We start from the raw sequence: 26,252 nt of genomic DNA, 5'->3' as shown, positions 1-26,252 counted from the left end.
GGTGAAATTCCCCAATCCTGGCAAGAAGTTCCGGAGGTAAATGTGGGTGTCCTGGGACAGGAGCAGCGCTGGGGGAGGGCAAAAGGGGGAACTGGTTGGAGGGGACAGGGAGAGCAGCATGAGCAGGGATGGGGACATCTGGGGACAGGGATGGGGACATCTGGGGATGGAAATCGGGACATCTGGGGATAGGGACATCTGGGGATAGGGGTGGGGGGCATCAAGGGACAGGGATGGGGACATCTGGGGATGGAGATGGGGGACATCTGAATATAGGGAGGGGGGGACATCTGGGGACAGGGATGGGGGTGAGGGGAATCAAGGGATGGGAGACATCTGGGGATGGAGATGGAAGAGGGGGATGAGGGACATCAAGGGATGGGCATGGGGGGCATGTGAGGACAGGGACGGGGACATTTGGGGACAGGGATGGGGGGCATCAAGGGACAGGGATGGGGACATCTGAGGATAGGGATGGGGACATCTGGGGACAGGGATGGGGGTGAGGGGAATCAAGGGATGGGGACATCTGGGGATGGAGACGGGCACATCTGGGGATGGAGATGGGCACATCTGGGGACAGGGCTGGGTCAGGAGCTGGGGAGCTGTTTGGGGGCTGCAGTCCTCACCCTCCTGCCCTGCAGGCTCTGGAGGTTGGTGACAAGAGGCTCATAGGTTCTCCAGCACCTGGTGACCTTGGTGAGGACAGTGGCAGCCTGGCACAGCAGCTCCTGCTCTGGGAGCTGGCAGAGGGGGAAAGGAGGGGCTGGTCCAGCCTTGTGCTGCCTCTCCAGCTGCCCCAGTCCTGGCTGGGAGAATTCCCAGCAGCTCCCAACCCCCTTTTCATCCCCCCCCCAACCCCAGGGGTGGCCCCAGGGTGCTGAGGGAGGTGCTGGGGATGCAGCAACTCTGGGTGGGGGTGGAAGCAAAGCTCTGCCCCGACTTTCTGGGGGTGAGAAAAACTTTTCCTGCCTCCCCCTCCCCATCACCTTTTACCTTTGGATCCCTGAAGGGGACCTTGGCCACTCGGGTGTCATTGCAGGGGACCTGGGGAGGTGACACAAAGCAGAGGGCTCAGGACCAGAGCATCCCCACCAGCCCTTCACCCCCAGCATCCCAACCCTCTCCTCCAGGAGCTGAGCCCTCCCCAGCACAGGGCTCCAGCTCCCTCTCCAGCAGGGACGCACCCCCAGGAGCTCCCCACATTGCTCCCAAACAAACCCTTGGAAAAGTGGGACCTGGCTTGGCACAGCACCCACAAAAACCTCTCTGGGGGGGGGCCCTGGGGGTTAGGGACCACTGCAGGGTAAGGGCCACCCCAGCCAGGCCACCTTGGTCACCCCGTGAGACAGGGAAGTTTGATTTGAATTGTTTTGCCCAAAAGCCCAACTTTGGGTGGAAAACTTTTCCCTCAGCAGCCTCTGGGCACCCAAAATCCAACCTGAAATGGGCTCAGCCCTGAGCTGGGGGTGGGATGCAGGAGGCTGAGCTGCTGGGGAATGGGCCCTGGGTGGGTGCCACTCCCTTTGGTGGCAGTGATGGTGACACCACCGCCCCCATCATTATCCCCATCATCATCCCCCCCATCATCCCCATCATCATCAGTAATGTTCCTCTGGTCCAGGAGCAGATCCAGGAGGGTGCTGGGTGCAGGGTGCTAGGTGAGGGATGGAGGATCCAGGGGTGGAGGATCCAGGGATGCAGGGTGCTGGGTGTAGGGTGAGGGATGCAGGGTGCAGGGATGCAGGGTGTAGGATGTAGGGATGCAGGATGATGGGCGCAGGGATGCTGGGTGCAGGATGCAGGGCGTAGGGTGCAGGATGCTGGGTGCAGGGATGCTGGGTGCAGGGTGTAGGGTGCAGGATGCTGGGTGCAGGGGTGCAGGGATGCAGGATTCAGGGTGCAGGCTCCTTACCTGTGCTCCCGAGTTGAGCTTCTGGATCTGTCGGGTGATCTCTGAGAGTTTCCTTTTGGAAGAGGCTGTGGGCAGGAGGCTTGGAGCAGCCACCTGGAGCAGGGGGAGGAGAACCAAAGCCACCTGGAGTTGGGCCACCATCCTGTCCTGTCCTGTCCTGTCCCTTCCTCCTCCTCCTCTGCCTGGCCCAGGACCTCTCTGGGGCTGCTGGGCACCCCACGGGGTTTTTATAGGGTGGAGGAGGCTGGGGACCTCCATGGGCTCCCAAATATAGGTGTGTTCCTGTGGGGCTGGGGCAGCAGGGGGGAAGTTGTGCAAGGAGGAGTTGCCATGAGGGCTCCTTATCTGCCCTGCATCCCCTGATTGATTGATTGATTGATTGAGGGATTGATTGAGGGACTGATGGAGAGCCCAGCAGGAGAAGCTGAGTTTCTCTCTGATGGGTGAGGATCTCTTTTTTGGGAAGGTGCTGCCCAGGGAGACTCTGGAAGGGGAGCAAAAAGCTCCTGTGAAGCCCAGCCATGGTTTTACAGCCAGGGCAGCATCTCCTGGGCCTTTCCTGGTCCCCAGGATGGGGAGGAGAGCCAGGTCTGGGCTGGGGGGGTGCCCTGGCTGAGGATGTCCCCCAGGGGATGCTGTGACCCCTGCAAATCTCTGCTGGACTTTGGGAGGGTTGGTTGGAGCCTCCAGGGGCTCAGGGTCACCCCTCTGCTCAGAAAGCCAGGAGGCCAAGTGACAGCAGAGCAAACTTTTGGGGTTTTTGGGGTTTTTTTCCCCACTGGAAGGTGCCCCCCAGCCCCACCACCCCTGGTACCCCCCACTTCTTCCCAGGGCATCCCAACCCATCTCCCATTTTTCCCCTTGGTGGGGGGGATCTCATCCCTGAGGGTGGCCCTGGGACCACAGTGTCCCAGCCTGGGGGTGACAGCAGGAGAGGAGCAGCTGAAGGGGTTGTCAGGAAGGAGCCCCAGCTCAGCTCAGCTCAGCTCAAGTAGCCCAAGCTGGAGCTGAAGGGAAAGGAAAAAAAAAAAAACCCAAACCTCAGAACTTTTTATCAAGATGTTGTTAAACATCTGCAAAGCCCAAAAAAAGAAAAAAAAATAGAAAAAAAGAAAAAAACCCCTGAATCCTCTTGCATGAAAGGAAGCAGCAGCTCAAGGGAGTTTTTTGCATTTTGGGTTTTTGGGGGAGCTGCTCAGCCCTGGGACACATCCCCTGCCCTGCCCAGCTTGGTGCCACCAGCTCTGGGTGTCCCTGTCCCCACCCAAGGTGTCCCACAACCCCCTCCTGTCCCCCATCCCCATCAGGGGACTCAACCCCCTGCTGGAAATCATGAAATTCACTTTGAAAATGGGAAACCATTTCAACTCCAACCTCTGTTGGGTTTTATTTATTTTTTTTCCCCTCAAGGTGTTGCCCAGCCTGACCTTCCCATTCCAAACATTCCCTTCCCATCTCCCTGGACTCTTTGGAAGGATCCAGCAGCAGGACCAGGGGCTGCTCAGCTCCTCTGGGAAAAGGAGGAGAACAGCAACAATTCCCAAGCACCTTGGGGAGGGTTTGGGATGGGCACAACCCAAAGCAAACATTTTGCTTTCTTCTGTCTCCAAAACCACAGCTTTTATTTTATATTTTCTTTTCTTCTCGGTTTTCCCTTTCCTTTCCTTTCCTTTCCTTTCCTTTCCTTTCCTTTCCTTTCCTTTCCTTTCCTTTCCTTTCCTTTCCTTTCCTTTCCTTTCCTTTCCTTTCCTTTCCTTTCCTTTCCTTTCCTTTCCTTTCCTTTCCTTTCCTTCCCTTCCCTTCCCTTCCCTTCCCTTCCCTTCCCTTCCCTTCCCTTCCCTTCCCTTCCCTTCCCTTCCCTTCCCTTCCCTTCCCTTCCCTTCCCTTCCCTTCCCTCCTTTCCTTTCCTTTCCTTCCCTTTCCTTTCCTTTCCTTCCCTTTCCCTTTCCCTTTTTCCCTTCCCCTTCCCCTTCCCCTTTTTCCTTTTTCCTTTTTTTTTTCCTTTTCCATTTCCTATTTCCTTTTCCTTTCCATTTCCTTTCTTTCATTTTATATATATTATTTTCCCCAGCCCTGAAGCCCCAGCTGGTTGCTCAGCCCCATCCCAGCCCCGTGGGGAGCAGCAGGACAGGGAGGTTGGAGCCCTGGGCACCCCAGGGGTGTCTGGCAATGAAGGTGCAGAGAAGGTTCTGCTGTGGCAGCTCAGACCCAGGCACCATCCCCAGCCCTGGGGATGCTCCATGGTTTGGGATGTGCTGATCCTGTGGAGCTCAGCACCAGAACCTTCTGGGGGTGCTTTAGTGGGGGGAGATACAACCCCCCCTGGGGCTCTTCTGACATTTTTGAAGGGCTCGATTTATCCCAGGATTTATCCTGGTTTGGGATCCCAAAGATCATTTTGTTCCACCCTGCCATGGACAGGGACACTTCCCACAGCCCAGGATGCTCCAAACCCCATCCTTGGACACTTCCAGGGATGGGGCAGCACCTTGGGGCTCCCCCAGCCTGCTCCTCCCTTTCAGAGGAGGTGGGGGAGAAGTTCAAGACAACATTTGGTACCACGAAGGGGAAAAAACAAAAAAATCCCACCCCAAATGTGGGTCAGCAGCCACATCAGCACATGAGGTATCTCTGGAATCAGTGCTGGAGCTGCCAAACTGGGAGGGTCCCAGAGCCTTTACTGGGCCAGCACCAACCCCCTGGAGCTGGAGTCCCTCTCAGCTGGGGCAGGGGTGTCCCAGCCACAGCAAATTGGGGAGTTTTTCCTTTTTTATTTTTTTCCTTTTTTTTTTTTCCACAGAACCGGGATTTCAGGGAGGAGGCTGGAGGTGAAGTTGCAAAGTGCATCACATTTCCCACCAGGGTTTCTCAGCTCCTGGCAGCCTGCCCCGGGGCAGGGGGGTTTAGTAAACAAATATTCATACTGAAATAGATGAGCAGTGATAGCGAGGGTGACATTTAAATGCTGACAAAGTTGCATGGAGACAGTCAACTTCTGGAGCTTTTTTTTTTTCTTTTTTTTGCCAGCATTGTCTGCACTCAGCAGACACCAGCACGATGCCCACATCTCCTCAGGGCTTAGTTGCTTATCTAGTGGTAATTTCTTTTTACTCACTGGGCTGGTTAATGAAGTAGTTTTAATTGTCTTCTCAATTTTTAATTTATTTTCCATTTTTTTTTAGGGCTTTTTGCCTCCAGCACAGTGGGCAGTTCAGGCAGCAGTTGCTCCTGGGAGGAGCAGCAAGTTCTGGGTGCTCCAAGTCAGGGGGTTTGGGTTTATTTTAATTCAGATTAAGGAAATAAAAAAAACCCAAACCAAGACCAAAATGAACCTTCTCTGGAGTTGTAACTTGGGGGGGGTTGTAGCAGTCTCGGGGTTGTGTGACAGTGATGGAAGCACCCAAAAAGCAAAGTGTTTGATTCCCAGTGCTGATTTAATCCCACCTGGAACCCCAGCTGGTGCCTTCAGGGCCATTTGTCTTTTTTTTCGTTCTTTCTAGGGAAAGAAAAAAGTGCAAATAAATCCCTAATGAAGGAGGGAAAAAAGGAGGTGGTGGGGAGGTCACCTCCTGGAGGCCTCCTTCAGCTGCAAGCCCCTGGGAAGGGCTGTGACACCCCTGTTAACCATCATTAATTAGCTTCTTAATTCACCATTAATTCGTTCATTCACCATTAACTTGTTAATTCACCATTAATTTGTCAATTCACCATTAATTTGTTAATTAATTCACCATTAACCTGCCCCAACCATTCCCAAGGGAGGCACTGGCAGCTCTTGGAGGTGCCTGCAGGGCTGTGAACTCCTCATCCCAGGCACCCCCCTGGCTCTTGGCTCCTGAGCCCCCTGTGCTCACACTGTGAGGGTATTGCAAATTATTTTGCTTTTTTTTTTGGCTCTTTAACCATGGGATGGCTGAGGGAGGGGCTGATGAGTCCTGATTTTCAAGGCAGGGCTTTGCCCACCAGGAATCTGTGGTTCTCTGGGTACTTGACCCCCAATCTTCCACCTGCAGGATGAAGCAACACGTTTTTCACCCTGAGTGGGGTGAGGATCAACTTGGCAGCTGGAGATTCAGCCCCAAATGCACCCAAATGACTTCCCAGAGGGGCTGCAGAGTTTGGCTTTCTCTTGGGGGAAAAAGGGAAGGGGAGAAAAGCAGAGAATTGCTGAGGGTTGGGGAGTTGCTTCCTCCTGAGCTGGGATGTGTGTGTCATGCTGAACCAACCAGGTAAGCACAGGAAAAGCTGAAAATTCAGGTTTTTGGGGTTTTTTTTTTTGCTTCTTCTTTTGCTGTTGATAAGATCTTCACCCAAAATTCCCCTTCAGGAAGTAGAACTCGAGTCAGTGAAGCCTCTGCTTGAAAACTGCAGAAGTAATGCCTGTGAGCAGCATTTTCCTTTTGCCTCCTCTCCCCCCAGCTTGCTGTAAACTGCTTCTTGGTGTAAATTCCTTTTTTTCAGGGGGAGAGCCTGGAATTCCTGGCAAGCCCCAAGCCCTCACCCATCTCCCAGGGGTTTCCCCCTGCCTGGGTCCAGGGACTTGCAGCAAACGTGGAAATTCAAGTGCTGAGCTCAGGGCTTTGATGCCTTCAGAAGCTGGGGAACCTCTGGCTCCTCAGGACTGGTGAGGATTCAGCTCCTCTGCACTTGGAAATTCCCCCTTCCCTGGTTATTCCCCATTCCCTTGGAAAAGAGCTGGAGGAAAAACTCTGCCTGGTGCAGGTGACTCAGCAGCAGCCCCAGTTACCTCCTGGAGGTTCTGTATCATTTTCACAGAACTTGATGGTATCTGATGGAATCAGAAGATGACACAGAGAGGTAAAGGATGCTGAGCAATGAGAACTTGGGTAAAAGATGCTTCTGTCATCTGCTCACTCACTTCCTCCTGAAGAAAACCCTGCTACTTTGTGAGGATTCTGTCTTTTGAACAGCCAGACTTAGGTCACCTTGTAGAGAAAGCAGGAGAAGTTCCCTGTGGCTTCTGTGCAGGTAACAAACCTGCTTGGCCCCGAGGGACACAGCTCCCTCCAAGCCCTGTCCCATCCCCACCAGGGTTGCAGCTCTGCCAAAGCACACACAAAGCTCTGCCTGCCAGGACACACACACAGAGCATCACCACCACTTTATTTTCACTTGGAAAAGGTAAAATACATCTGAAAAAAGGGAACTGGCTGTATTCATTTAAATTCCTCCCAACTCGTGCTGATCCTCCAGTGGAGGCCCAGGGATAGGAAGAAAGAAATGAAGTTTTCAAGGCTTCAGTTTCAGTTTCTAGCTGGAATTGTTACAAACCTGCAGAGCTGTGTGCCACCAAGGGACTGAACTTCCAGCTCTGTCCCCTCAGCCAGGCTGGAATTAACCAGAATTAATGGAAATGCTAATGAACATAGGAGCCTAGGGACCTGACACTGCATTTCATGATCTCAGAGCACTGGTCAATGTTCTTCTTTATCCTGTAGAAGGTTTCCACATACTCAGACCGACCCAGGAGCTCCACAAAATCCTCATCATGGGTGATCACCAGAAGCTGGAAGTTCCGCTGCTGCGAGCGGCTCTTGATGATCCTGCAGAGAGAGAGAGAGGGGACTCAGGGCATGGCCCCCCAAAAATCACCTCCTGGGGGGACAGGAATGAACCCGACAAAACCACTCAGCTGTGGCCAGCAAAGAACAGAGAGAGGCAAGCAGCACAAGGCAGATGAGCACCTCTTTTCACCCACATTAAAAAAAAGAATCCCCCAGTTGTTTAAGAGACGTTTTTCCTGCTTAGGGAACCCAAAACTGGATGGACAATATTTGCATATATTTGCATTCCAGAGGGAATATTCATCTTTGAGAATTATCCATCTCTCAGCTTCACTCACTCCACCAGGGCATGTGCAAGGGACTCGATGTTCTCTCGATCCAGGTTGGTGGTGGGCTCATCCAGTGCCAAGATGCCACAGTTGAGACAGAAAGTTTCTGCCAGAGCAAGGCGAATAATGAGAGAAGCAAGAACCTAAAGGGGGAAAAAAAATAACAAAAACCCATCAAAATCTTACTCTTTGTTTCACAGAGGACCTAAAAGCAACATGCTGCTTGTAACACCATTACAAACTGTGGCTGAAGTTTATGTAGCAATGTGGTGGCAGCTGACAGAAGGTCACTAACTCATCAGGAGCTGAAAAGCTACATTAAAAGTTCACCTTTGGGTTGAAAGATCCATCCTACAGAGTACTGGTGGAAAAACCCCAGGGAAGTGGAATCCTCAAATTCAGGAGACACTGGAAGTAAGGATCCCAACCCAAGTAAGGATCCCAACCCAAGTAAGGATCCCAACCCAAGGTGAAAATGCCCCAACACTGCATTGCCCCAAGCTCTGTTCCAGCCCCAATTTTGCACGAGCAGCACTCCGTTTGAGTTACTCACCCCCTGACTACTTCACTAACCCTGAAGGCAGAGGGCTTTACTGGCACCTGACATGTCACTGTTGTGACACAGGAGAGTCCCAGAGGGCCACACTATTATTAGATCTCCTGAGCTGGTGAAAATGGCAGTGCACACACGACGGAAACTGCGCCGCCAAAAAGACTTTCCAGTGATCAGAGCTGCTGGCAGCAGAGCTCATCAGCAAACACTTCTCAGAACATCAGCTAAGAAACTGTGAAGGAGTTTCACTCTCGTTTACATAGGGCTCTCATGTAACATCCCAGCCTGCTGCAGGGACACGATTTTTGCTGGTTAGGACAAATTTTCATCTCCACTCTGCAGGGAACTGGCTGGACAGCAGCTGCCATGGCAGTGTTCAGCTGCTCATGGTGATTTTCCTTCTGTAAGCACTTAAAAATACAGGGTGTCCCTTTGATCCACTCCTGGAAAAGGCCTGGATGCCAGAGGAACTCTGCTGGAACTCTGGGGATGGCTCTGGAGGGGGAGGGAATCAGCAGTTTGTAACCACCAGGGAAGTTGGGCAGAGTTGGGAATGGGAGCTGGAGCCACCTGATCAAAGCACCCTGAGGAAAAAAGTGCCTCTCCCCCTCACCTGACTCCATTTCAGAATCTTTTTGGTAAAAAGAAGTGCTGTTACCTTTTGGCCAGCACTGCATCTTCCCCGCATATCCAGGGCTGTGTCTCCCTTGACCATCACTACTCTGTAGTTGTAGCTTCTTCTCTTGTCAGAGGCTGAGACATTCTCATCTGCATCAGAACGGATTTCTATGTATTCAATGTCTGGAAGAGGGAAGGAGACAGTTTTTGCATTGCTAAAAACCTCTGAAAACATCACAGGATTCAGGGGAGCCCAGGTGAACATGAGGTAACCATCAGAACTTTCCTCCAGAGCTCCCAAATCTCTGACATTTCTTTTTCCAAAACTGAAGGAATGAACTCATGCAGTTCCCCCAGCTCAAGGAAACCACAGAAAAGGGAAAATTCCCTTTATTGATCCTGTAACTAAATACCTGTTAAAAATGACTGATCCTCAATATTCTGTGAATGGCTTAATTTAAGTAATTTAATTACCTAACGTGTAACAAAGGAGCCCAGAGTGGTGGCCAGCAGCTGGAGCCTTTAGCATGGAGCCAACTGTTTTCAGATCCTGGATTCCCAACCTTTGGAACACTTTCCAGCAGTGCTCAGTACCCAAGGGCCAAACCAGAAACAGAGAAAAACTGGGAATTTCCTACCTTGCCCTCTGTAGGTGCTTCTCCAAAGGTCACGGATTATTTTATTGATCTCTTCCATCTTCATGCTGTGAAATGTCATTATTGCCCTGCAGAACAGTGACAGAAAGTGCAGGGTGTTAAAGGTGCTGCCCTGGAGCTTTAGGGCTTCCATCCCCTAAATACTACTAATAAACTTGTAGTAATTGGAGTTAATGCTCCATGGATAACTCCCTACAGGTAAGACACACTCCCTTGTGTCATCTGACTCCCACAAAGAGTCTCAAGAACCAACTTTGCCTTTTTTTTAAGAGATTCACCATTTCTGGGATGCAGTAATTAGAGTTAATGCTCCATGCATAACTCCCTACAGGTAAGGGGAGTTATTAAACACTAATTAAACTTGTAGTAATTGTAGTTAATGCTCCATGGGTAACTCCCTACAGGTAAGACACACTCCCTTGTGTCATCTGACTCCCACAAAGTCTGAAGAACCAACTTTACCTTTTTTTTTTTAAGAGATTTATCATTTCTGGGAGGTTTGTTTTCTCAGTGACACCAAGAGTGCCATGGGGTGGCCTGACTAAGTTGAACTTCCCTGGTTAATGGACCTACATCAGCTCAGGAAGAAGTGATTCCTCAGGAAATCATTCCAGGAAGCACAGTTCTAACCTGGCTTTTTAGAGAGAAAAAGTCCTCTGGAAGGGCAGAAATGGTTGCTCAGCTGATGACCATGTCTGCTTTCAAGAAAATGGGGTGGAAATAAAAGAGAATTTTTTAGAGGAACTTTTGCATGTACTTTTCCTGCTTCCTCTCTTCCAGGAATTATTCCCCCCTGTTCTGGGGAACACTGAAGCCTCAGCCCTAATGAGAGATGAAAGTGTTCACAACCACTGCCTTAAACTAAAGAATGCCTTCCTCATCAATATTTACCACAAACCTCTAAATATTAACTCAATAAAGATCAACAGATAGCCCAGAACACCCAAAGTGTTGGTTTTGCCATCTCCAGAGAGAGGTTTCAATCTCTGACCATTAGAGTTAGCATTTTGTCTCACTGATTTTGCAGAGATTACCAATAAATGATCCTTGTCTATTTTTCTTGAAATTTACAAGCCTGGTTTCCTGTTTTGCCTTAAATAGAAACAATAGAGGATCTGATACCACACAAAGAGATTCTCACTTCTAAAAGGGAAATCCTTGGAGTCTATTTGCATTTAAGCCATCAGGGAAGAACCAGACATGCTCTGAACAGTTCTTACCAACTAAATTTTGGATTAGCTTCCATTCCAATATTAAACTTATTTATTTCATCAGTGACAGGGTTCCTCTAGGCCACTGACTTTAAGAATGAGTGGGATCTGTCTTCTTAACTTGGAAGTTTCTGATCTCTTTATTTTCTCCTCTTGACCCTCAACCACACTGTGCTCCTTCTTCCAGCACTCCTTGACCCCTTTTACTACAGGGAACCAAAATTCCCTACTGTGGCCAAGACATGGGTGTATTTTGCATGCATACAGTGGCCAAAATGTTTGTTTCTTCTTTTCCTTCTCTCCCTTTCCTTTTCTCTCTTTCCTTTTCTCTTTCCTTTTCTTTCTTTTCTCTTTCCTTCTCTCCTTTGCTCTTTCCTTTTCTTTCTTTCCTTTTCTCTCTTTCCTTCTCTCCTTTGCTCTTTCCTTCTCTTTCCTTTTCTTTCTTTCCTTTTCTCTCTTTCCTTCTCTCCTTTGCTCTTTCCTTTTCTTTCCTTTTCTCTTTCCTTCTCTTTCCTTCTCTCTTTCCTTCTCTCTCTCTCTCCTTCCCTCTTTCCTTCTCTCTCTTTCCTTTTCTTTCCTTTTCTCTTTCCTTCTCTTTCTTTTTCTCTCTTTCCTTCTCTCCCTTTCCTAATATTTAATTTACCTTTTTATTTCATATTTCCTCAAACATCCACTGATTCCAAGATCCTTCCCCACTGCCCACCAAAGTGCAAGGACACCAGTAATTAATAACAACAATAATCCCACCACCTAAACCATTCCAGAACTGCTCACCCAACACTTACTTATCAAGAGCCTTGTAATAAAGGTCCAGATCTTTGTTGGCCAGCTCTGTTGTTCTCATCACAATCATCATCTCCCTGTATTTTTCTTCTGCATCTCTGAACTGGGAGTCCCTCAGTTCCTTTTTAAACCTAAGGATCTCTTCCTCAAACCCCCGCTGCCGGCCGAGTGCCACGTGGTGGTTTCTTTTCAGGGATTCAATCTTCTCCTCCAAGATTTTCCTTTCACTGTGAAGCCACAAACGACACAAAAATCCTGAGCATTTATCATCTCACAGTTTTTAAGCCAGGGCTCTGAGTTTCTCAGAGACAGCACTCATTATTTTTTCACCCATGAAGTCCGTGACGGTGCAGATTACAGTCACTGAAATGGAACCAGTATTGGAATAAAAATACTTCAAAGTTTGTTAAAAAACACATTCAAATCAACATTCTGAGTGGGAGTGGCAAGTTAACACCTTCAAATGCTGAAGTGCTTCATGTGGAAACAGAAAAAGAAGCCATTTCACGGGTGGAATTAAATTAGGAGACTGAGCAAAGTCAGAGCCATTAGTTGGGTAACCTCCAGAAAAATGCTGCTAGAAAAAGGTTCTAGAAAAATGGTTCACACATCAGAACCAGCACAGGCCTCATTCCTTGAAGTGTTTGCTTTAGAAACTCCAGAAACAAAGATAAAATTTGCTGCTGAGAACTAAGTAAGCAGGCTGATAATGAAAAGTAAACATTCTGACCCAGAAACAAGAAGTATTTCTTAAATGTGGAGCTAAGAGTGGAAGTCATGTAAAACCTGGATCAGATTGGAGAGGGGGATGCAGAGATCTGTACTTCTAGCTAAAAGCACCACAAAAATTCACATTTTTATTGCTGTCGTGGGGATCTTATGCAAAGAGGAGTCTGAAGGAGGAAATGGTCAATGTGAATGGGGAGAAAGGTGGTTCAGGAGCCAGTAGAACAGTGACTGTGCCACTCAGGCCTTCACTGAACTCCTCTGTTCTGCAAGCACTCACTTTTTCATTTGTGGAACTTCCATCTCTCCCATTTCCTTCAGCAAGTGTTTGATTTTGTCTTCCACCCCTTTCAGCTCTTCCTTCCTTTTCCTCAGTGTGAGATTATCCTCCAGCCACCTCTCCTGTATCTGTCCCCACAGAGAGCAAGGAAATTCATCAGGTCCCAGGCTTGGCACAGAGGCACACACAGGAGTGAACCTGTGTGCCAAGATTAATGTCTCAAACCTCTTCACATTTCATTTCTCCTGGTGGGACAAGAAGTGTCTTTAAGACATCCTAAAGAATGAAATATACACACAAGAATTTGGAGTACATGACAAAACAAACCTGGAGGAACCAACTTGGGAGCTTACTTTGGAAGGCAGGTAGTGCCACACAAAAATACTTTGGAAGGTGCTGGCTGCTGTGCCAAAAAATGAAAGATTTTTTTTTTTTAAATGCATCTACTTCTGCATACACAAATCCCAAGCCTTTTCCAGCCTACTGCAGGAACAGCAGCTCTTCTAATCAAATCAGGAGGAGACAAACTCTGCACCATTACAAGGCAGATTTAAACCAGACCCAGAAATCCCCTCAGCCACACAAAACATAATTCCCTGTAAAACAACCCCTCTACCTTTTGGGTGTCAATATCCTGTCGAATCATTTCCATCTCTCTGCTTATCTTTTCCTTCTGTCTCTCACAGGTGGCTAACTGAGAATTCACCTCCTCCAGCTCAGATTCCTTTTGCTGAAGGAATAAAATGGGTTTAGGTTGAAAGGCAGGAGTGCTTTTAATGCCAGCTTTTGATTAACTGTGTTTTGGGGTTTTTTTTAGCTTACCTTTTTATACTCTTCTTTCCCTTGCTGAATATAGTTTTCAATTTCTTTCACATACTTGTTTATGTCTTTAACTTTCTCTTTTATGCCATTTATCTGCAGGGAAAGTATTTCAAATGAAATGCAGTCTCATGTGCCACTGAATATTGCCAAATGTCCCTAGCAGCCTTTTGACAAGGCTTTTGTCAAAGGTTAATTACAGCTGAGTTCACCTCCTGATTGGTTAAATTCCTTTTCTTCCCTAAAAGTGATCCCATGTCCCTGACTTCCCACCAAAACAATTCCCACCCAGTCCTACCCCCCAGCTCTGCCAACAGCAAACAAACCTTGTCTTGTGTTTCTTTGTTGCTTGCAGCCTTTTTAGTCACTAGATCCTCCTTCTCCTGCTGCAGTTTTTCTAAAGTTGCATCCAAAGGAAATACCTGCTCCTTTGCTTCCTAGGAAGCAGATGAAGAAAATCCCTTTTATTTTCCCATTCTGCTAAAGATCAATGATTTTTCCAGTGGTAAAAAAATAAATTAAAAAAAAAAGTAAAAGAAAAAAAAGTTTGCTTTGGTTTTTTTTGAGTGGGTGTGTTGATAAAAAGTACAAGTGAAAATATGAATTAATAAAGCTCTGGAAATTCCCAAAGATGAGCAGTGAGAAACCAGGACAAAACATTTTAAATTACACCTTATTTGCTAGGATTACAGGCAATGTTAAACATAGTAAGACTGGGGGGGTATTTTTCCCCTTTTTTTAACCTCAAAACTGAGTTAACAATTCATAGTATTTCCTACCTTGATCTCTCTGCTTAAGGAGAGAACTTCTGTGGTTAATTCCACTGTCTGCTCCTCCAGCTGCTGGCGACGCTGCATGCTGCTGGAAATCTGCAGCTTCTCCTCCTTCAGCTCATTGAGTGAACTCTTCAGCTGCTGGATCTGATTCTGCTGATCCTGCTTCAGTTTTTGATTTAATTCAATTTTCCCAGTAACTGCAGGTGAAAACAAACTCAGTGTTTTCCTTAGGAAACTTTTAAGTCTCAACTCAGGCAGCTCCAACCCCAGAGAACCAAAAAAAAAAAGGACTTAAAATAAATCCACTTATTTCAGAATATTAACCAAGGAGAAATTACTGTTTTCATGGCAGCATGTTCCCAACATCCTTTTCACTGGAAAACAATGAAATAGCAGAGTTTTCCATGACCTACCTGTATCCCACAGGTGTTTTTTCTCTTGTTTTTCATGGCTTACTTGTAGAACAGTCCTACTTAAATCCACCCCCAGCAGCTTAGCCTCCTGCTGAGCAATTTTTCGTTCAACATCCCTGATATCAGCCTGAAAGTGTGAGGAAAACACTACTATTATTGTGTTTTAAGACATATTATTACCCAGATCACCTGTGCTATGCTGGCTTCTCAAGTATTTTGACTTTTCTTGAGAAGCCTGAAGACCCCCAAGTTTCGTCCTACTGCTGAATAATTACATATTTAAGCAAGTGTCAGCTTATATATTAAATATTGTATTATTTTAATATATTAAATATATTATATATTAAAAGAAATGAAGCCCAGCCTACCTGGTACCTTTCCATTAGAGTGATATCTTGCAAACATGCCTTGGCACCTTTCTCCTCAGACAAAGCTGCCTGCAGGAGTGATTCCTGCTCTTCTATCTCACCCTTCAGGCCTGCCAAGTCCCTGCTGGCATTCTGGATCTTGTTCCTCAGGTCTGGGATGTCCCTGTCTTGGAGTTCCACCACAGTTTCCCTTAAATAAAACAGAAATCTGTCAGATTTCCTTGGTCCAAAGCTGCAGGCACGAGTTCAAGACCACAAAGCCTGTGACAGGGTTTAGGAGTGGAAGGGTTAATTTAGCCAAAATAACCTTGCTCCTATATTTTTTTCTTGAATTAAGAACAGCATAAAGTGTTTCATTTTGATCCCCCCCAGAGGCTTAATGAGGAGAAATCAGTATCTAAAGACAAATTAAATAATTACATCAGGTTATATACCAAACACAGATCCCTCATTTTAGACAATGGGATGAAGCAAACAAGGAAATAAACAAGGAAATAAAATTTCTTCTGGTTTTTAACTTGATGGCAGCCAAGTGGTGCTGAGAGGGCCCAAATCCCCTGTCCAAGAGTGCCCTCTTGTGAAGGAAGCCCCAATTCTCCACATTTTCTCCCTAACAGCTTTCTGCAACTTTGAGATTTCCCCTACTGCCAGGACACCTGCAGACTCTGAGTTTAAACACTTTAATTCAGTAAGAAATGGAAAAAAAAAGCTCTGACAGACACTCTTTAGGGTTGGAGATGTTTGGTTATGTTCTGGAAGGAGGCAACAGGAAAAGGGAAGGTTATCAGTCTGAGAGAGAGATGCATTCCCCAATGATGGAGTTGCAGATGAGCAGACCTCAGGGAAGCATAAATGGCTTTGGGAATCCACTATAAAACCCAGAGTGTCTTTCTAGGACACAATATGTACCAAATGCATTGTAATTCATCCAAAAATACCAGGAACAAAAGCTTGTGTTAAAGGAGACAAAAATCAAGATATTACAAAGTGCTGATAGAGGTTCAGTTCCCATTCTGTCCAAACAACTCCCATTTTGGCATTTTTCAGGGGCATCTTTATGAAAATACTTCAGTAGCAAGAGCCTGACCACTTAAAATCACAACAACAAAAGCCAAGGAGAGGAACCACGTCTGTACAGTGTCAGCAACAAGCAGCAAAATAAGAATATAACTGCTTTTTCTGCTTCTCACAGAAAGCCTCAAAGGACCAGAAACCCCCCAGATATAAAAGAGTTGAAAGCAGAGAGCAAATGCAAGCAAAACCTTTATCTCACTGATGAGATTTTTCGAATTAATGAACTAATTGTTGATGTCTGCCTAATTTTTATTAATTAACAGGCCAGGAATTTGGAAGGAAGCAGCTTGGGCCAAGCCAGCTGAAGTACAGCACCGAAGTGGTTTCAGGCTCATCATCTCATCCCTTTTTTTCTCTTTTCTCTTCAGCTCAGCCTCTGTTGACTTCAGTTTGTCTGGAGCAAGGCGCAGCTTGGACTGGAGGTCACTGATCACATCCTGCAGCTCAGCCTCAGTTTGGAAAAGCCTTTGGCAAACTGGGCAGCACGAGGGCTCCTCCTCTGTCAGCTGGGTGATGAACTGGGAATAGACTGCAGTGGCTCCAGCAAGCACAGCTGGTTTCAAAGGAACCAAAAAAAAAAAAAAGGTTTTATGGAAAAAACATAAAATCTGCATAATCTGACCTCAAGCAGGGAAGTGTGGACCATAAAGCAGACAGAATCCCAACCCCTAAGATCCTCTCAAGCAGGGAAGTGTTGACCATAAACCAGACAGAATCCCAACCCCTAAGATCCCCTCAAGCAGGGAAGTGCTGACCATAAACCAGACAGAATCCCAACCCCTAAGATCCCCTCAAGCAGGGAAGTGTGGACCATAAACCAGACAGAATTCCAACCCTAAGATCCTCCAAGCAGGGAAGTGCTGACCATAAACCAGGCAAAATCCCAACCCCTAAGGTCAGAAAGGCAGAAAACTGAAAGGCACCTGCTCTGAATTCATCATCTCCTTGAGTTCTCTCCCACCTGAATGATCCTCTTCTACTAAACCATGCTCATCCCTCTGTAATGAACCCTGGAAGTAAGGAATTCTTCCCAAAATTACTTTCTCCCATGGGACAGGAGGCCCTGAGGTCCCAAACCCACACCCAACAGCTGCCTCTGGGGTTGTCTTCCCACCTGGGAAGGTGCTTGGCAGATCCCAACATCTCCTGAGCTTTGAGGAGGTCAGGATGGACAGAAATGATAGGGAAGAGAAGGAAAAAATGCTTTTCCATAGTGAGAGTCTGCAACCATCTCCCTTCAGCCAGTTTCTGGGTGGACTCCTCACCCTGAGCAAGCAAATCCCTGCCTTGGGGCCTGTGGCTCAGCTTCAGGACGAGTTTCAGAGGAAGCTGCACATCACTCACCTCGCTGCTTGGAGCTTTTTTCAATGTCATCCTGAAGTCTCTTCAGATCACCATCAAAATCCTGGCTCCCACAGACATCAGAGAGCTTTTCCTCATTCAGTGACACCAGCTCTTCTTTCTTTCTCAGCTCGTTGGTGACATAAGTTTTGTGATATTCCACAGAGGCCAGGCGTTTGCTGGAACAGCAGATGCAGCAGCTCTTTTATTACAGAGGATTTCCAAGTGTTTCAAGGAAAAAATGTGGGATGTTCCTCATGAAACTGACCTTGCAGAGCTCCCTCACCAGCTCTTAAAGACTGCTCAGAAAATCCATAGCATCCAATATCTTTTATTAAATTAAGAGCAGCATTAAGTGTTTCATTTTAGTCCCTCTAGAGGCTTAATGATGAGAAATCAGTTTCTAAAGACAAAGCCACACAAAAAGCTCCAGAATATTACAATATCAACTTTTTTCCCCCTGCTGCAGTTATTGTTGAGGAGGTATTATTGAACCTCTCAAGCAAAGGATGTCAGAATCCTTCTCCTACTGTTCCATACTTTGAATTAACCAATATTCTTAAATTATTGGCTTTTTTTTTTGTTTTTTGGGTGAAGTTTAATGTGTATCACAGCACAGTGTGCTGATGTGACCTTCTCTTTCTAACAAACTGGTTAATATAAGGCTGCTCCAAAACCATAATTAGCTATCTACTTGTTTTCTCTGCTTGTGCAGATACCTAAATAAATAACATGCTTAACAGACTTTTTTTACTTGAACTCCTTATTAAACCTGCCAACATATCAATAAATTACATAAATATTTATGGAGACAGAACCAATTAAATCAATACCTACTTCAGGTCAGCAAGATTATCCCTTGTCTGATTAATCTTCCTGTTTTTACCATGAAGCCAGTCTTCAAGTTGGTTTTTATTGGGGAAGTATCCCAGCAGTGATGTCAGTTCCTCAGAATGTCTGGATTTTACTTTCCTGATCTGCTCTTCTTTGCCTTCCTGGGGGAAATGAAACATTTTTAATTGGTTTTTTTCACTCTCCAAGTTTCTGTCACTCAGTGTGTCCATGGAGCTCCTCTGAAGTCAGAGAGAACACCAGTAAACACCTCAAAAATACAAATAACTTGAAGGAACTGTGTTCATTTCTTGCCCTTTTTCTAATGAGATGAGAAGAGAGAAATTACTTTGTCTTTCTTCAGCATCTCCATCTGGGTAATTGTCATGGTGTGGAGATTCAGCTGCTCCATCTCCTGATCCAGCTTCCTCAGAGCTTTGTCCAGGTTGATTTTCTCAGTTTGCAAAGTCTGCACTTCCAGCTCCAGTGCTTCTACATTGCTGCTCCTCTTGGCCTTCTCCAGCTCATGTTCCTAAACCAAAAAAAAAAAAAAAATCAAATAAAAAGCTCAGAACACTTCAATAAAGAACCAATAAAGTTCTAACTAAAAGGAAACAGCAATAAACCTCTCAAGCTGCCAGGCAGCAGTGTCATTACCTGTTAGGAGAATGACAGGGCATATTTTTCTGGCTCAGTTTTGGTTTCAAACTTGCACAAATGTTTCAGTTACAGAACTTACTGTCTTGGCAATCTCTTGCTCCAGCTCCAGAACTCTGTCTGAAAACCCCTCCAGCTGCTGCAGTTCATGTCTTACATTCTTCAGCTCCTCTTGCTTCTTACTTTGAATGCCTGACTTCAGGTCAATGGTGCTTTCTAATCCTGTTTTCTTGTCTCTTATTTCATCTATCTCCTTCTGTTTCATTGCTTCTTTGCGTTCAAAATCTCTCTGGAAGAAGCCACCAGTAATAAATTTACAGCTTCTTGCTATTTCCCCCACAGCAAAACAACATTTAAATAAAACTTCTTCACCCTACCTTGCAAATATTCACCACTCTAACAGAAGACAGCAGAATACTTAGAAAATTGTCAAACAATTGCTGCTGAAATGTTTCAGTGCAGCTGCACCCTGGCAGCAGCTCCAGTTTGAAGGTGAGCTCAACGAAAAGCTCCTTATTTTTAAACCAGTTGCCCACTCTTAAGTGTTCCTCAGTGCTTGGCTCCTACAAACCCCCAAAACTCTCACCATTAAATGGTTTGCAGCTTCTGCATCTCTCTCCTGTTTCTCTTTCAGCAGCCTGTGGAAACTGGCAATGTGTCTTTCAGTAAAAGGTGCTCTCTCAAAACCATCCAGCTCCAGCTGTGCTGCCAGGGACTGGATTAGAGCATCCCTGGAGGTGATGTGCTCCTGGTGTCGATCTGCTTGCAGCTGTAGACGACCTGCACAAGGAAAAAAAAACCTCAGGGAGAGGCTCAAAAACTGTAGCAAGATACACTTGGGGTTCACAGTTCAAAGTCAGCTGCAACTCTTTCCTTAAAGGCTTTGAAACTGAAGTGTTTCTAAAAAAAAGGCAAAGCTCCAGAATAAAAAACAAACTTTAGCTTGAGAGTTTGTTATTACAGGTCACTAAGGTTTTAGTAAGCAAATAAAGAATTTGGAAGAAAGCCTCCTAAAAGTCTTCTTCTGGTAAATATAAACCAAAGCCCAAACACATTTTATGGAAGAGGTATTCTGTATTTCAACTGAAATTCCTAAAGTCCTTTAAAATACAAACAAGACTTTAAAGAATCTGATTTTACAGCCCTCTGTCCCAGCCCCACCTGAGACACTGCAAGTGCTGAGCATTCAGCTGCCACGTTTTTCCTGATTAAAACTCATTTATCCCATCCCATCTGCTCAGCAGACCTTTTATCACCTCAAGAAAGCACAAGCTCAGGCAGTGAAAACAACTCTGTTGCAAGCTGCCAGGCTGCTCCTGTTCTGTACCACCAGAAATGAACTAGTTTGAGTATTTTTATAATATTTTATATTATAAAGGTACTGCAGGTTGTAATTACAGCTCCAAACAAGAGGGGAACATCAGAAACAGAAGGCTGCACACGACTGGGAGTCTCACACCACCCTGTGCAGCTGACCCCAAACTCAGCCACGTTTCTGTAGAACCACAGAATGATTGTAGGGGTTTTGTCCCACTCAAACCCCTTCAATTCCCACCAGCAGTTCCATCTCCAGTTAAAAGATAAATACAGAGCTGAAGTCTAAAATACCTCGTTCAACAAGCAGTTCTGATTTCTCACTGTTAAATCTCTGGCACTCTTTAGTGGCTCTGTCTAATTCACGTTTACAATCTGATAATCTCTTCTCCTTCTCCTTCACTGTCCTCTGGTGGTTCTCATACCTATCCCTCAGCTGTTCATCTGTTCCTTGAAAAACCTGTGCACCAAACACAAAAACATTCTGTGTTAACTACATTTACACAGCAATTAATGATGTTTGGAAAAAAAAGGATTGCTGTTACCAGAATGCAGTAAGTGAGAGAGAAACCCCTCTCACAGGGGATTTCTACACCAAGACAAACACGGAGAAAAATTATAAATCCTACCAGCAAAACTGGAAAACCTCTTTCTCAGGCTGATGAACACAAATCAGCTCAATTTTTACCACCAAAGGATGTCTTGCCATTTCTCAAAATAGCTTTAAAGGCCTCGACACAATCACAGCAGAGGACTGATGATTATTTTGCATTTTAAGATCAAGAAACAACAAAGCTCCAGGGGTGCATAACATAAAAACCAGTCTGCAGAGTGACTCCTCAGCAGAAAGGATGGCAGCACAGGATTTAACAGGCAACCTTTTCCATCTTCTGCTGCAAGTCTTGATTATCTGTCTCCATCTGCCTCCTCCTGCTCTCCAGGGCTTTCACCTCATTGTCCAACCTCATCACTTTGGTGAGTTTCAGTTCAACTGCTTCCAGATTGCTCTGCAAAGAAAGGAACCCTCAGTAAAACATTCCACCAGCTTACCAAGCCCATGATCAATTTTTTTCTATACAACACAGCCTAAATATCAAACTTCCAGCTTTAGATTTTTTTTTTAAACAGGGAGAGTTTAAGTTTTAGTTTAGTTACAGGCTTAGTTATCAGCTACATGTGAGAAAGCCATTTTTAAACTGAGCTACCCAATGCTGCTACAGGAATTTCTGAGTTCTTGACCTCCAGAGACTGTTTACAGCCTAGACCAGCATCTGCCAGGCTTGGATCTGCTTCAGAGCAGAGGATTAGATGACACAAGGTAAAACTGTAAGATTTTCATCAAGAAATCCATCCAATTTTCACATTCTGTGCCCTTTGGTACTTATGTATTGCTTTGAATTAAAGCCTTAACATCACTGTCATCCAGATTACCTTCAGAGGCTCGAGCTGACCCTCAATGGATTTAACATTCTCCTTGGAAGCAGCCAGCTGAGCCTCCCTGTTGCTCAGCTGATCCTGGATCTCCTGTGCTTTCTCTTTATTCTGTTTTAGGTATTTCAGCTCTGTCTGGCACTCCTTGACTTTCAGGCTTTGCTTCATCCGTACCTGACGGAGAGTTTCCAGTGCTTTAATGTACCTTTCAAAAGAGAATTTCAGAGCCCATCAGCAACCCTGAGGTATGAAACAGTATCCTGGATCTCCTCACCAATGCTTCTGTTGGAGAGAAGGCACAGTTCTTACATAAGTCTTTATATAATTACAGTAAAAAAAAGAAAGACCTCGTGGCTGAGAAGATCTCATCAAACTTCTGCTTCAGGGCCTTCCCTTCACTGAGTGGCCAGTTGGATTCCTCTTGGTGGCAGAAAATGACATTGTTAAGCACTGACTTGGATACCCCGAGGGCACTGATCATCTCCCGATCGATCTCTGCACACTTGGAGCTCAGGCTGACCTTCTCCCCGTGCCTGTGAAACAAAACCCAGAGAAACAAAACCCCTGGAGAAGTCACCAGCAAAGTCTTTTTGAAAAGAAAGCTGCATTTTTAACAGAATAGTCTCACTGCAAGGTACCAGCTCAAAACCTAAGGGGTAGCATTTTTTAAATCACGTAATTGCCACGTTTAGCACATTAATTTAGCACTGTAAATAGCTGTAGTTTAGATTGCTGAAGATTTTATATCTACACAGAACCACCAAAGGGAGAAAAAATGACTCTGAATGAAGTGAATGCACTTCTTAAATAATAGAGACCAGAGTAAAACATGCACCAAGAGTGATCTGAAACTGAAAATGGTGCTAAAGGAAGGGAAACCTATGTACTCCACACAATGCTACCTTCAAATCACATCACACTCATCATAATTTTCAAATAAATGCAAATTAATAGGAATAAGTCATTCTTAAAGTAGTGGCTATCAAGTTTAGGACTTCTAAGTCAACTACATACCAGCTTTCACTTAAGAGCAGTGGCAGCTACTTCAAGGAATACACTATAAAGTTTTCTCTTATACATAAAAATGCACAAGCCCCAAAACAATCAAGAGAAAGCAAGGAAAAAACCTTACTTGGTTCTTGTAATGACACCTTCAAGTGTTTTAAATTCTGTTTTCTTGCCTTTCTGGGTACAGACCATGGATCTCTGGACTGCAAGGAGCTCTCCATTTACATCTCTGAACTGCAACCGAATCTGAGCTCTAACATCTGTTTCGTTGGCAACCTTTAGGAGAAATAAAAAAAAAAATACCTGAATAAGGCAAATTCTTCTCAACATCCAAACAAGCTCGTGTCTTCCCAGCTCTGGGTAATGTTCTAATCTCCCCCACCTCTCTGTGTGTCCTGAGAAAACAGGGTCAGCTCATTTCTGTCTGCATCTCCAGCATCCCTGTTTTCATCACAACCCCGTGTGCAGTTAAATATCTGGCTAAGGAATAAGCAAACATTAAATCTAGACACAACAACTTTTACCTTTGGATCGTGAACAAATGAGTTTCCTTTGGTGCCAGGAGGAAAATCTCCAGTGGATATGTATTTAAGACATTCAATGATAGTCTAAGAAAACAGAAACAAAAGTTATTATGTCCATTCAGAGTAAACAAGATGGACTACAGGCAAAACCACAGCAACAGCCCAAGGATTTGGAAAGGTGTTAAATATGCAAGGAGAAACAAATCAGATGTAAAATCTTATTTTTGAGAATCATGAGGTCGTGGTACATTGCAGAACCAGTTTTAAACAGGATCTGAATCCATTTCCTGCATCATATACCAATCAGCACATACCCTCTGAAAACCCAGCAGAGAAATAATGGTAAACCCCACAACACTCACAATAAACAGCAAATTTTTTGCAATACTACTAATGCCTTTCTGTCAGCCGTGATCCATATTTTGAGGCCTTTCAGGGCTATTTTACAGTGAAAAATCCCTCATGGAGCAAGCCTTACCGTTTTTCCTGCACCGTTTGGTCCCACCAAAATAGTTAATGGACTGAAGAAAGTGATGATCTGCTTGTCTTTATCCTCCACCCCAAAACTCCTCACTCCAAGGATACTCATTTTCTCAATCTTAGACATTTCTGCACAACTCCTCCTTTTCCAAGGTCAGGAAGCCAAAACGTTATCAATAAAGCTTCGGGAGAAATCTAGAAGGCAAAACTCACAGGGTGTCACTGACAGCTGACAGCACAAGCCCAAGAAGTGAGGAGCATCTTTAAAAGCACAGCTAAAAGCCCTGCAGTTGTAGCACAGAGCACCTGAAGGAGAAGCAAACCAACTCCAGCTCCTTATCATTAAATCAAAACCAAAACCAAAATAAAAAAAAAGCAAGAAAAAACACATTTCATTCCCCAGCCCCAAACCCACACACGTGCTTTGTGAACACCCCAAAAACAAAGCCACAGATGACATTATTCCTTTTCAAAACCCACTGCAACCCCCAGCATCACCCCTGCTACCCCCAGGCTGACACTGACACCCCCAGGGACACCTTCCTGACATCAGGAGGGACAAAACACCCCCGGAGCCTTCAGAGCCAACAGCTCCAAGGTCTTAGGCAAGGCTGGGAGCTGGATGGTCACCCTCAGGATGCTGAAAACCATCAGAAAGAAGCAGAGTGTGTTTCTCATCTGTTTGACACGGCTGAACGAGCCTCGCTTGACGTCCTCTGCCCTGCACCCCTCAGAGCTCACCCCAACTCCTCTCAGGCTTCCCCATCCCCTCAGGACTGTTCCCTGCTCCCCATTTCCCCTCAGGGATTTCCCCTTCTCCCCTCAGGGTTCTCCCCATCTCCCTTTAGGGTTCTCCCCTTCTCCCTTCAGGGTTCTCCCCTCAAAGTTCTCCCCTTCCCTCAGGTTCTCCCCATCTCCCCTCAGGGTTCTCCCCTTCGCCCATCGGGGTTCTCCCCTCGAGTTTCTCCCCTTCTCCCCTCAGGGTTCTCCCCTTGGGGTTCTCCCCTTCCTCCCTCAAAGTTCTCCTCATCCAGGACCGGGGCATTTCCTAGGAACACCCAGCAGCTACCGGGGGATGCAGCGGGAACTTCCCTCCCGGAGCCCCACGCAGCAGCACCGGGGGTGGATATTTTCCAAGGAAAGGCGATGGCGGGGGTGCCCTTCTTACACCCCCACGACCCCGCTGCCACCCCTCTCCCCGGCCCCATCACCTCCGGTTCGCCGCCGCAACCCCGCGCTCCCCGGCAGCCACCGCGCCCGCCGCTCCGCCCCGGTACCCGCCCCGAACCGGCACCCGCTCCGCCCCGGTACCCGCCCCGAACCGCCCCGGGGATAGCGGGGACCGCCCCGGAGTCGTGTTCGGCCGTGGCCGCTTTCTGATCCTTCAGCCGCTGCCCTTCGCTTCTCCGTTTCTGCCGCGGGACGTGCCGGGGAGCGGGGAAGGCGGGCAGCGATGAGCAGACCCTGCTCCAGCTCTCCTCATTGCCCCGCAACCTCCTTCCTCATCCAGAGCCTCCTGGCCTCAGCTTACAGCCCCTCTCCGCATCCCCCAAGCCCATTTCCTCATCCCATGGCCCTTCTTACCATCTCCCAAGCCCCTCTCCTCATCCTCCAGCCTTTCTCCTTGTCCCCCAAACCCATATCCTCATCCCCATGGCCTCTCTTGGCGTCCCATGGACCCTCTCCTCATCCTCCCCTCTTTTTCTCCACTCCCAAACCCGTCTCCTCATCCCCTCTCTTTTCTCCCCAAACCCTCTCCTAATCGCCATGGCCCTTCCCCTTAACCCTATGGCTCTTCTCCTCAACCCCATGGACCCTTTCCTCATCCTCCCCTCTTTTTCTTCTCCCCCAAACCCCTCTCCTCATCCCTATGGCCCTTCTCCTCATCCCTGTGGACCCTCTCCTCAACCTCCCCTCTCTTTTCGCCCAAACCCCTCTCCCCATCCCCATGGACCCTCTCCTCATCCCCTCTCTTTTCTCCCCAAACCCTCTCCTAATCCCCATGGCCCTTCCCCTTAACCCTATAGCTCTTCTCCCCATCCCCATGGACCCTCTCCTCATCCCCTCTCTTTTCTCCCAAAACCCTTTCCTCATCCCCATGGCCCTTCCTTCCCCTCTCATCCCTATGGCTCCTCTCCTCATCCCCATGGACCCTCTCCTTATCCCCAGCCTCTTCCCCCCATCCCAGGAGACCACCAGTGACACCCAGCAATTCCCAACACCCGCCCATGCCGAAGAGCCATCAGCACTTTTATTACAAAGACAAAACAATTGGAAAATAATAATTCCAGAGGGTTCTAATAGAGGGTTTCCAGCCTGGTGCCCCCCTTGGTGCTGGGACAGTGCAAAACTCCAGCTGGTCCCAGCTTCTGGGGGCAGAGGGGTCATGGTGTTTGAAGAGAAACCTCCCAGCTCTGTCATCGAGCAGAAAAAAAACCCCAAGACCTTTTTTCCAGCAGTCTCAAGAGGTGAAGAGCAGACCTGGGGGTCCTTAAGTTGTGGGGGGAGCGTTTGGTTGGGGTGCTGAACAGCTTTTAAAGACCTCCCCCCAGCAATCCAGCTCGGTGCTTCCTTTCCAAAGCTGCTTTGATGTCCCTCTCATCCTGCCTGTGACGTGGTG

General features: G+C 46.8%; 1 protein-coding gene across 1 annotated transcript; it reads right to left on the bottom strand.

Moving 5' to 3' along the window:
• Positions 1-7,024: 7,024 nt before the first annotated feature.
• RAD50 (RAD50 double strand break repair protein) lies at positions 7,025-24,902 on the bottom strand. Its single transcript, XM_030458985.1, has 26 exons — positions 24,844-24,902; positions 23,631-23,827; positions 23,153-23,236; positions 22,753-22,904; positions 21,968-22,153; positions 21,621-21,825; positions 21,068-21,196; positions 20,484-20,649; positions 19,462-19,655; positions 18,958-19,164; positions 18,568-18,750; positions 18,225-18,382; positions 17,391-17,566; positions 16,362-16,599; positions 14,973-15,162; positions 14,605-14,731; positions 14,195-14,388; positions 13,742-13,852; positions 13,419-13,511; positions 13,213-13,326; positions 12,597-12,724; positions 11,593-11,817; positions 9,579-9,664; positions 8,981-9,123; positions 7,779-7,912; positions 7,025-7,479 (listed from the first exon to the last, which is right to left on the bottom strand). The coding sequence occupies exons 2-26, from the start codon at positions 23,757-23,759 to the stop codon at positions 7,293-7,295; spliced, it is 3,939 nt and encodes a 1,312-aa protein (XP_030314845.1). The 5' UTR covers positions 23,760-23,827; positions 24,844-24,902; the 3' UTR covers positions 7,025-7,292.
• Between the last annotated feature and the right edge of the window lie 1,350 nt (positions 24,903-26,252).

Source organism: Calypte anna, chromosome 13 (genome assembly GCF_003957555.1).
Source record: "Calypte anna isolate BGI_N300 chromosome 13, bCalAnn1_v1.p, whole genome shotgun sequence".
Taxonomy (NCBI): Eukaryota; Metazoa; Chordata; class Aves; order Apodiformes; family Trochilidae; genus Calypte; species Calypte anna.
This window is presented reverse-complemented; position numbering and strand designations above follow the sequence as displayed.

Excerpts from the sequence above, each read along its gene's own strand:
- RAD50 (XM_030458985.1), bottom strand. The coding sequence starts at position 23,759 with ATGTCTAAGATTGAGAAAATGAGTATCCTTGGAGTGAGGAGTTTTGGG. Across the intron at positions 21,197-21,620 it reads GTCAGCTCGAGCCTCTGAAG|AGCAATCTGGAAGCAGTTGA; the intron begins GTAATCTGGATG and ends CTTTCTTTGCAG. Across the intron at positions 15,163-16,361 it reads ATGAGCCTGAAACCACTTCG|GGAAACTGTGGTGGAACTCC; the intron begins GTGCTGTACTTC and ends GTTTTATTTAAG.